General features: G+C 33.9%; 1 protein-coding gene across 1 annotated transcript in view; it reads right to left on the reverse strand.

Annotated features, from left to right (window-relative positions):
• Positions 1 to 12,281, reverse strand: part of ABCA13 (ATP binding cassette subfamily A member 13) — a 489,891-nt gene that overhangs the window by 168,447 nt on the left and 309,163 nt on the right. The window contains exon 48 of the mRNA XM_027837266.1: positions 8,382 to 8,490. Within this exon, the coding sequence (XP_027693067.1) occupies positions 8,382 to 8,490 (109 nt within the window). The remainder of the gene's footprint in view (positions 1 to 8,381; positions 8,491 to 12,281) is intronic.

Below are 12,281 nucleotides of genomic sequence, written 5' to 3' on the forward strand. Positions count from 1 at the left end.
TAATTCCAAAAGAATAAACAACTTCATATTTTTGGATATGTTGATATTCATGTATCTTTAGGTTTTGAGTACAATTAATTAATTATCACTAGGAGATAAAATGCCAAGAGAGTAATCTCTGAGATGTACACATTCAGTTCTCCTTTCTCCTTTCATTGATATAACTCACTTCAACCATCGTATATTTTCACAAGCTGTATATAGATGCCTTTCAGTTCACCAAAGTTTGTCTAATAAATGTCAAAATGAGGAATCTGTGTGTCCTGGAAGGGGGAGGATATTAAAGTGTCTCGTGTGTGTGTGTCCACTGGAAATTTTTAAGCCATAACCATAATACATGTGACTTGAGTTAGAGCAAAATAAGTATCCATATGACATAGTTAATGTGTAGTTTGGTAATCAAGATAATATATTTATAGAGGATAACATAAAAAATTAACCCCCAGTGCTTCTTCCTGCATTTTGTATCTTTCATTGCTATTTGCCTTACCTATGGCTAGATCTCCATCGCCACTCGTAACTATTCACACAAGTTAGGAAATCCCATATTCTCCAGAAAGCCTTCTCCAATGGGATGAGTGATGATCATTAGCTGAGATAATGCCCATTTTTATCTCCACTCAACAAAGTTTTAATAAGTAAGCTAAATGCTATATTTACAGCATCATGCATCAAGATAATAGCTTCCACTTATATATTATACAATGCCTTAAGGTCTTCAGTGTTTAAAAAATATTATCTCATTTCAGCTTCACAGGAACCCTAGAGGTAATCATTATTATCTCCATTTTACAGATGAGGAAACTGAGACAGACAGAAGTTAAGTAATTTGCCCAATGTTACAGAGATGGTACATATCTGATGCTGGATTTGGATCGATGTTTTCCTGATACTAGGTCAAGCACACTAACCACTGAGCAATGTAGCTGCCTCATGATTTACATAGTGATATACAGATATATATATATATATACACATATAAATATATGTATATATGCATATATGTATAGGTATATAAAATCTCATTTAATCATAATATGTAAGAGAATTTCATCATGCCATCCCAGTGCCTGTGGGAATTCCTTAAGATGAAATCACCTTACCTGAAAAAGGTACTTTATCCTACCGGTTTTTATAATAGTGATTTCTATGTAAAGGTACACAAAAGGTTAAGTTCTGATATAGCACCATTTATTTAATTTTAATCTATAATAAAAATTCAGTTTTGAATATAATCCTGATTTCTGTTACAAATGTATGCAAATTATTCAGTAAATACCTACAAGTTAAATAAATACTAGATGGAAGAAAAAGGAGTAAGGTCTCCTCATGAAGATGAAAAGATCATAAAGTGGAAAAAAATTTCCTTTAATAGGAAAAAGCTGATCAGTGGGTTTCATGATCATCAGAAACATTGTATTATGATTTAACAGTCTCTCTGTCTCTCTCTCCATGTCTCTGTCTCTCTGTGTCTCTGTCTCTCTATGTCTCTGTCTCTCTGTGTCTCTGTCTCTCTCTCTGTCTCTCTGTTTCTCTGTCTCTCTCTGTCTGTCTGTCTGTCTGTCTCTCTCTCTGTATCTCTCTCTCTCTGTCCCTCCCTCCCTCTAAAGAAACAAGGATGTAACGGGGGGGGGGTTGTAAAAACAAACTAGGACCTTATTTCTGAGTAGTTAAATGGGAAATTAGAGATATTTTGTTCAATATAATCAAAAACTGGAAGGAAGCCACCTGTGTTGTTAATACAAAAAAAAAGTCATAAATCCCCAGATCCCAAGATGGTTCTAAGTTAAAAGATTCTACTTTTAATTTATTTCTACTTAAGACTGGCTATAGAATCAGGGTCACATTATTCAGTGACTGAAAACAGTTCAGCATTTCATGAAAATAATAACTAGGCATTTACAGTTTGCTCCACTTGTGATCCTTTTAAAATATCATGGTTAGCTTAATATCTGTTTATGTTTCACTACTACCTTTCATGAAGGCCATGAGCTTAGTGAAAGCAGCAAGAAGTACCCTGCATCTCATATCTCTGTACCTTTGGGATTCTGTGCCCCATACCTGGAATACATTCCCTTCTCACCTCCCAGTCTTGAGATCTTTTGTTCTCCTTCAAAGTCCAACTCAATTGCCATCTTCTACATTAGGAGTTCCCTGATCTTAGCTGTAAGTGTCTTCAATTGTCCCAAATTAACTTGAATTTATTATGTATATGCTGTGTGTATATGAATATCTCCAAGAGAATGTAAGTTCCTTCTGGTCAAGGGCTATGCCATCTGTGCATTCATATTCCCAGTTCCTAACATTGTCCCCAGTACATAATAGGTGCCTGATACATGCTTCAGTGATTTGTGCTTAGTTATTTTATAAAGGTCTCTATATTTTATATAAAAAAGATAATTGAACAGATTCATATGTTTTTACAAACTATGGTATTACAGACAGGCAACTTAGCATACCAGATAGATAGTTGGCCTTGGATTCAGGAAGATCTAAGTCCAAGTCCTACCTGTGCAGGCCATTTCATTTCTCAGTACCTCAGGAAACATAGTAATATGCATTGCAGAAAAGCAGGTGGCCTGCATTGGTAGAGGAAGATTACTCACCAGAGTTCCTTACACCAATGAAGTCACCAGTCTAGAACTTAACAGGGAAGGGGAGGGGGAGGGGGGGAAGGTGTTGACCTAGCTACTCATCGCAAATAAAACAAAATAAAACAGAAAAAAAAACATTAATTTTTAAAAGTCCACCTGGTGGCAGCATATCCAAATTGCAGAAATAGGGGAAAATCAGTGAATCTTATGTGTATGAACCTTATAAAACTACCCCTGAATAATCAAGACAATTTACATACCTTAAAACTAGGGTTTTTTCTGGCACTTTAAAAGTGATATCATCTTACATAGCATACAACAATTTATTTTTGTACTAAATTCCAATGCATAGAAAACACTGTTTTCAGACGTGTGCAATCCCTTTGCATTTCCATGCTGATCCTGGCTTACTGCTGGAAAAGGGTGCTGACAATCTCAAAGCTTTGTCTATAAATATTTATTTAACTCTTGGTACTCTTAATATGAGATCTGTGACCAGTGACCAATAAGGTGAAATACTATGGGAGAAACCGAACCACACCCATAGTGAAAGTTGTTGTAAAGGAAAAGAGATAATATATAGATATTACACAAAAGTGAACAGATGGAGCACGTTCTACTTTAAAAGAATTGGCAAAGTTGATTTCATTGTGTACCCAAAAGGAATAAGAAACACCACTGAGACATCTCATTTTGTAGGGCTTATGGTAAGAATAGACACATAGAATATCATGAAGAATTATAATTTTTGCATCAACATCTGAAGCATAGGATGAAGATGTAAAGAGGCAAACTGACACGAACTAAAAATTAAAGAATAAAAATCTAAAAAAGAAAAAAATTATATTTTACCAGGTATCCTTAACATTTGGGGGGGGAAGGCATGACATGCTTTGTCAGTCTGGTAAAACTTATACATCCCTTCTTAATGGTTTAAATGCATAAATAAAATAAAAATATGAGATTAAAAATGCAAGCAACTTCATAAAAATACAGTGACCAAAAAAAAAATTTTCAACCTCAAGTTAAGAACTCCTGTTTTAAACCAATTCAAAATATACCTTGAATCTAAGTGACTTCAATGGCCACAGGAGACGATAGTAATAAATATGTTGCCACACATGATTTGTCATTAAGACATAGAAAAGGATAGATAATTATAAATTATTCAGAAGGTTGAAAGCTACAGGTTATGGATAGTTTCTTCAAGATGAGTATTCAAAGAAACAAGAAACAAAGATAAAAAATTTTAATATTGGTTAAAAAAAAAGAAATATAGATAAGTGAATTTGTAGAGCTGGGAATTGGGTTAACCTTTCTGAAAAACAATTTTGAATTCTATAAGAAAAGTTACTAAACAATACATACCCTCTTGCCCAGAGATTTCATTGCTAGGCATATAGTTCAAGGAGGTCAAAGGTAGGAAGAAAGGTCATGTATGTGTGTATACATACACATAAACATATATGTATATATGCGTGTGTACATATGTGTGTATTTATAAGAAATGGTTATATATCATAACATAACACAATGATTATAATCTATCATAATATTATATTAAATATATTATAAATATATATTGCATATTATAAAATATATACAACTTTTTGTGATAATAAAACCCTGAAAACATGTAGGTGCTTATTAAGTTGGGAATGTATGGACAAATTGTGATGTTTTAATATTAAAAATTATCATTATGTCATAAAAACAATGACTAGAATAAATGTAGAGGAAGATGGAAAGATATACAAAATAATGTAAAGTGAAAGAGAGAGCCAGGAAATTTGATAGACAGATACAGCTATAGTTACAGATATATACACATATGTGTATGTGTGTGTGTGTGTGTGTGTATAGATAGTATATTCAGAATATTCTTCTGTTTACTCCTAGATCCAGTTTCAGTTTCTGGACTAAGACTTTTATGCTAGGGGAAATCTTTGGTTCCATCACACTATTGAATGGGGTGCACAGACCCTATTTGATCTAGGGCAGCTAGGTAGTACAGTGGATAGAGAAATGTTGGTCTAAAGTAAGGAAAATCTGAGTTAAATATGGCCATCCGTCGCTTAGTAGCTGTGTGACCCTGGGCAAATCACTTAACCTATATTTGCCTCAGTTTCCTCAACTGTAAAATGGGGATATCAATAATACTTATCTTTCACGGTTGTTATAAAGCTCAAATGAGATAATATTTGTAAAGTGCTTAGCACAGCGCCTAGTACACACTAAGTGCTGCATAAATGTTAGCTATTATCAGGTATTATTGGCCCATCTGTAGACTGGATGCTTCTCCTGCCATATGCTGGCTTCTGCCTCTATCTTTTGATGGCCCACTTTGAGTCCTAGACTCAGTTTCATATGTTTTCTTTTCTTGGACCTATCCACACCACCATACCTTCTTTGACCCTAATCCTCTTCTTTATCAAAGGAACATTTTTTAAAATGGAATTACAAATTATAAATGACAATTTGAAAACTTACTAAAAATCACTACTAGTAAAAGAATGAAAATTAAAACAAGTATAGCATAATGAAAGAATAGAAAATATATACGTTAGACTGGGAAGACCAGCACATAAACATACTTTTGGTAACTTTGTCAATGTGTGTGTGTGTGTGTGTGTGTGTATGCATATTCAAACATGTAAACATATGTCTTTATGGTAAAATCTTTCATATTCATTCTATTTTGAGTTAATTGCAGTATATGGTGTAAGATGTTAGTTTCATTCTAATTCTTACCAATTGCTTTCCTGTTTTCCCAGCAGTTCATGTCAAATGGAAAGGTCTTTTCTCCAGATGATTGGGTTATTGAACTCAATTAATTAAGATTCTTCCTATCTAATATATTCTACTGATTTACTTTCCTATTTTTTTCAAACAGTACCACATACTTTGGATGATTGCTGCTTTATAAAAATAATGAAGTCTGAAAGGGCTATTCCTTCTTTATTCCATTTTTTCTCATAATTTCCCTTGAGATTCTATATCTTTTGTTCCTCAAAATGAATTCTGTTATTATTTTGTCTCACTCCATAAAGTCGCCTCTTGGTTGTTTGATTGATATAGCACTAAATCTGTAACTTAATTTAGGTAGTGTCATTTTTATTATAGTTGTGCAGACCAACTATTAGTATTACATCTCTCTCCAATTATTTGTCTTTTTAAAAAAAAATTTTTAAACCTGTTTTGTGATTGTATTTATATGTCTGGAATATGCGATGGTAGATTTAGTTTCAGATATTTTATATACTTTATTATTATTATTTTGAGTATAATTTCCTATTCTATTATTCCCTCCTGGATTTTGTTATTTCTATATGGAAATGCTATTGATTTTATTTGCATCATGCTACTTTACTATCTATTAATTGTCTCGATTAATTTATTTCCTGATTCTCTGGGGTTTTATAACTAAACCATAAAAAACAGTGATAATTTTGCCTCTTCTTTGGCAGAGAAAACATTTTTTAAAGGAATTGAAAACTATAAATGACTATTTTAAAACATACTAAAGTGATTAATAGTAGAGAGAAATAAAATTTAACACAAATATTACCCAATAGAAGAATAGAAAATTTCCAATTTAGAGAAATTCTGGGAAGACAGCCACATAACTATATTTTTGATGTGGTTGTGAATTATTCCAACAGTTTTAGATATCACTTTAGAACTATAAATGAGATGACTAAATTGTCATTATCTTGTAATCCATTGGTACCACTCGTAGGCATGGAAGTGAGATACACAGATAAAAAAAGAGAGAGACAAAAATAAACCTAGATACTACAGAGATGACAGAAAGAGATTAGATATAGATATGAATATATGAACATATATAAATATTCATATTAGCATTAAATGTGGCAGCAAGGAACTAGACAAAAAGTAGGCACTGCCCAATAGAGGAAAGTTGAAAACTGCAATGTATATTGTAATCAATTATTATAGTGCAAAAAGAAATGATAAATACGAGGGATTCAAAGAAGCATGGGAAAATTTGTATAAACTTACGCAAGATGAAATAATCAAAACCAAAGTACAAATATGCATAATAACTACAATGATGTAAATGAAAAAAAGTCACTAAAAAGAAGCCCAATTTAACAAAAATATTGACTTCCCCAGAAAACAGGGTATAAGACATATCTCCTTAGAAGGGAGGGAGAGACTTTTTAGGGCAGAACTTTGCATTCATTTTCAGGTGCATTTACACTATCAGGTCTTTTTTGCAAAGTTTTTGCTATTTGTTACAATGCAGGGTTCAATGGTCAGATGGGGGAAAGAGGAGAAAATTATTTTTTTCACTTCTAATGTGATACAGAGACAGAAGGCATAATTTTAAAAGTTTAAACAACAGTTCAATGAATAAATTGGTCACAGTTTATATAGTATCAACATTTACATAGTATGATATGAATATGCTTATTTCAAACTAATTGGGGACACTGAGGGTTAAATTGTCTTAAATAGCATCTGGCTAGAAGCCCATTGAAGATGAATGAAGGAATGGATGAAGAAGGTAAATTTAATGAGCCTGTTAAGATATGTCTGTCTACACTTCTTATCCACCCATGTCTCTGAGTCTATCTCTCTGTCTCTGTCTCTCACATTCTATTTTCTTCATTGTCCTCACTTCATCCTTTATTTTATTTGTTAAGCTCCATACTCCATTAAAGGCTTCTTCTGGTGCCTCGTTATGATATGGATGAGACCGGGGCTTCTAGAAAGCAATTCTTCCTGGCTGTAAGCTCTGACAATCCTGACAAACTATTTGTTGGCTGAGGATTCACATAGCTTTCCTCACAGTATCACTGCCAGAGGATTGGCCACCAGGTGATGATTTTTTTCCAGCACCTCATTAAACCATCTACTAAAGCATGGAGAAGTTGTGATATGCATTCATAGAGAGAGTATTCATGTGCATAAAATTGTAGATCCTTGAAATATCGAAGTATTGAAGTAAGAAACTGTTCAAACCTGACACATTTTTAAAAATAGCACACCCCAAAGATGCATTTCATTAATCCAGTCAATTAACTCCAGATTCTAAGATGGAATCTGCATTCTTCAGCCACATAAAATAACATAGCTAATTTACATTCAACTTTTCCATCATGGTGACATTAGTAGAAAATCTAGTTTGCAAGTATACCATAACTCAGAATTTATAACTCACCTTTAAGAGTCCTGCAATGAGATGATTTGTGTTCTTGTCAATCAATATATAAAATAATGATTGCAGAAACAACTCATCTATAGAAAGTGGACTCATCCTGACTGCCAAAAAGTATTAAAATCATAAACTCATTGAATTTTTAGAACCTGAAAGGACCTTAGAGAGTGTCTATTCTAAGCCTCTCACTTTAGAGATGAGGCTTCAGAGGCCCTGAGAAATGGTGACTTTGCCCAAGATGACACAGATGCCCAAGATAAGTAGCAGCCTGGTATAGGATCCTTTATGTTTGGTGTGCTTTCATTGGTTAAGAGACAAAAGCAAATATCCTTGTTGCTTTTCACGTTCGTGTTGAAAGGGGTTGAAGGTTCTTTTTCATTTTAACATGTTATTGGGGCAGCAAGGTGGCACAGTGGATAGAGCACAGGCCCTGAAGTCAGGAGGACCTGAGTTCATATATGGCCTCAGACCAAACACTTGACACTTACTAGCTGTGTGACCCGGGGCAAGTCATTTAACCCCAACTGCCAAAAAAAAAAAAAAAAAAAACATTTTAACATGTTATCCTTTTAAATGGTAAAATGTGAGTTGTAAATAATTACCATACTGTCTCCAGTTCACAGAAGGTGGTAAATGCTGCCACAGAATTAGGTTGTTTAGGTGATTTAGATAAGATGGTAAGGCATGAAACCCCTTCTGATTATACCAGACCTAAAAAGGAGAGAAATTTCAATGAACTTCGCATTATAAACTTATAGGGGTAGTCCCAGGTGATGGAAAAAGCATTGTACTTGGAGGCAAGGCATCCAGATTCATATCCCAGGTCCAACACTTATTGGCTGTGAGACTCTTGGAAAATCATATAACTCCCCTGAGCTTTAGTTTCCTTATTTTTCAAATGGAGGTAATAATACTTACACTATCTTCTTCGTAAGTTAAAATGCAGAAATATCATTTTATAAACCTTAAAGTGCTTTTTAGTTCTTATTAGAACTGGAAAGCACATAATAATGTAAGCTAAGCTAACATCTAATTCAGTAAATATACAGTTCTTAAAAAACAGAAATTCAAAAGTTTGAGTTAGTAACTGTGGTCTGGTCTAGAACCTGGGTCTTCTAGCTACAGACAATTCCCCTTCCACTTTATACTGCCTCCTTCAAGTCTTCATGTAGATTTCTGAGTTCCAGACACTGAGCCCTGACAAAAAAACAATACATTCCAGAAAACTTTCTTCTTATCTTAAATAAAATTTATAGTTAAAAATAGATGTTTCCCAGATACGACTGAATGTAGCCTTATAATTAGATTCTCAAAGTAAGTATGAATTCCAAGCATTTTTTTATTTTCCATTTTTATGCAAATAAAATTTGACTGGCAAATTAATAGTGCATGAGAGCATCAGAAAAAAATCTCCTAAATAAATATTTCACATTAAGCATTGTTATTTAAAATAAACACTTGCAGAAAGTGGCAAAGGGAATAACATGCCACCATTATATGTTACAATAGTGAAGGAAAATTTGCTAGTTTGAAAGGACTGCAAGAAAGTGTTTAAAAGTTGGATAATATGCATTAAAGAGAAAGGTTCATTTAATTGACTGTGTCTGAAATGAGGTGAAAAGTTTAATAATAATTGTTCAGCCTGAAAGTTTTTAAGTGTTTTTAAGAAGAATAATCAATTTACTCAAGTCTCAGCCATAACTTAGTTGATGAAATTTTTCATTTCTCTGGTTGACTTTTGGTCCTTTAAGTCAAATAATCCCATTTGACAGAACTTTGAATTGCCAGATTCCTGTATACAGAAATAGGTTTTTCAGACGTACCTGGGACCTCCTAATTCAGAGATTCCTTCGTGTTCCCCAACATACAAAGACCCACAATCATACAACATCAGCCTTTTGTATGCAGTTTCCTTATTTACCTCTATCTCTTAGAATACTGAGTTTCTTTCAAGGCTTATCTCATATAACATCTCCTATAGGAAGTTTTTTGATTTGCTATTAGTGCTCTCTCCTGTATTCTTACATGTATGTGTGTATGTATATGTATATATGAATGGGTATATATGTATGCATGTGTGTATATACATATATATGTCTATGACAGTGCCTTGCATACAGTAGATGCTGAATAAATGTTTGTAGGATATGATTAGACTGAACTGGAATCCAAACTGGAGGTCAATTTGTTACTGGAACCAAGCGGGAGGCAATAAAGCCACAGAAGACATGAATAGCTCCTAAGTTGGATTAGTCCCCTTCAACGAAATCAGAACACCATTGAGGATTCTAAATTCATGAAGGGAGGTAACCAGTGACTCAGAGGAAGACTACCATCTAGATAATAATATCATGGCCCAGAGAAATAGATTCACTATCACCGCAGGATATTTGACAAATTTTTCTTCATTTTACTAATAATAATTCATTATATAACTTCTTCTCACCATCACAAGGGGTCATTTAGTCTAGTAAATTTCACTATCACCAAAAATTGATAAAATTTTAGGATTCAATTCATTGCAATGCTCTATATACTCAGTTTTTTTTTTTCTAAAAGGAGAGAAATTGTGGAGGAAGCCAATAAAAACAAGATTTAATAAAATAGTCCCAAAGCACTTTATGAGTGATTATAGACGTAAAATTTAGGCTAGATGTGAGGAATTTTTTTTTAAGTATGAGATATGCAAAGCACTGAAACATCTTAGGAAAAGCCTATGGAATTTACTTCCTTTTAAACCTAAATTCCATAAATTTTAATGAATATTTGCCTCTCATGTACAAGATATTCAGGCCAACACCTCAAGGCAGGGAATCATTGGCAGCCCATTTGGGTTTAATTGCAGAAATGTATAGTCTTGGATAAGGATTCCTTAGAAGGAGGTGCTGAAGAGTTAAAAGCAGAATTTTTCAATTGACGCTAAAGCTCAGAAAACCATACTTAAGAATACAGAGCAAAGAAAATACAATCATGGTCTTACAATCTAATAGATTGAAGAATGGTGCACTGTGTCTGTTTTTATGAGGAAGTGATTCTCCTACAAAGCCAAGAAGTTAAATATTTCAACATATTTCAACGTTTTATGGAAGGTGTATACTTTTCTGGGCAGATGGGACATTGATTAGTCGGCTCATACAGTCAACAGCTGAATGAAATAACTTTAGGGGCCTCAGTGGGAGAATTCCTATAGTATAATGAATCATACACTCGGGGTATTCGTATGTAAATTTTCATTTTTCCATCAAAAAGGCTATGTAAATTGTACATTGTATGTCTGGTGAACAGGCCCTAAAGGTTGAAGTAAAAGACTGGTCATTAATTACTGAAAGGTTAATGCAATAATTTGACATGACATCAGCCAAAAGCAGATTCCAGGAGGTATTTCAGATAACAGACTGCCCTTTCTGAGTCTAATGTAACACTGTGAGAATGTTCTGCTATGAAGGGAGACACTTTCTCACTGATCATGCAGCTATAATTTATTCCCCTACTCATGGCTGGGCAAGGACACACCAAATAACACTAGAAATACTGACAAAAGCCAGTGCACAAACATGTCAACACAAAAGACTAATCTAATCAAAGACAAAAAGGAGCAGGTGTCAGAGAAATGCATAAATCATAGAACGCTCTCATCAGACAACCAGTGATGCAGTCAAAGGCTTCGTGTGAGTTGTACAAGTGATAGACAAAACAGGGAGAGGGAGAGGGTGATTTCTAAAACCATCACTATGTACTTTGAATATAAAGGTAAAACAGAAAACCAAGTTTTATATCTCAGAAATTAAAATCCAAATATAAAAATATCTTAGGATAAAAAATGAAAATAGATCCTTCTAAGAATCTATGCCACTGGAGGGATTATCTACATTGATGAGGTTAGATCCACTGAGTTTTAGTAAAGTTGCTGTTCTCTATCAGTCCAGAACTATGATCTCACCAGTATGGGGAACTCCTACTCTTTTTCACTGCATCTTTCTGTATCATTCAATCCATATAGTTGTTGGCCTCCACATATATGCTACCCTCCAACATACTGATCTTCCTTTCTCAAGAAGTTCTAAATCACAGTCTTTATCTCAATACACACTCCAAAACTCGTAATATGAAGTGTCTTTGAACCCCTGGTCTCTAAGTTCATCAATCTCCTTATCTCTTCAAACCTATAATTTGCCTTCAGTCAATCAGAAAACATTTCTTAAGTACCTACTATGTACCCAGCACTGTGGTAAGAAGTGAGGATACCAAGAAAGACAAAAGACAGCCCCTCCTCTCAAGGCTTACAGGTTTATAATCTAATGGAAGAAACAATAAGTAAACACCTATCTACAAACAATATACATACAGGAAAATAAAAAGGAAGAGAGAATTAACATTTAGATAGCGCCAACTACATACCAGGCACTGTGCTAAGTCCTTTACAAATATCATTTCATTTGATCCTCACAATGACTCTGCCAATTTATTATTCCCATTTTGCAGTTGAAGAAACTGAGGCAATC

Source organism: Vombatus ursinus, unplaced genomic scaffold, assembly GCF_900497805.2.
Source record: "Vombatus ursinus unplaced genomic scaffold, bare-nosed wombat genome assembly UNPS02014820.1, whole genome shotgun sequence".
Classification (NCBI taxonomy): Eukaryota; Metazoa; Chordata; class Mammalia; order Diprotodontia; family Vombatidae; genus Vombatus; species Vombatus ursinus.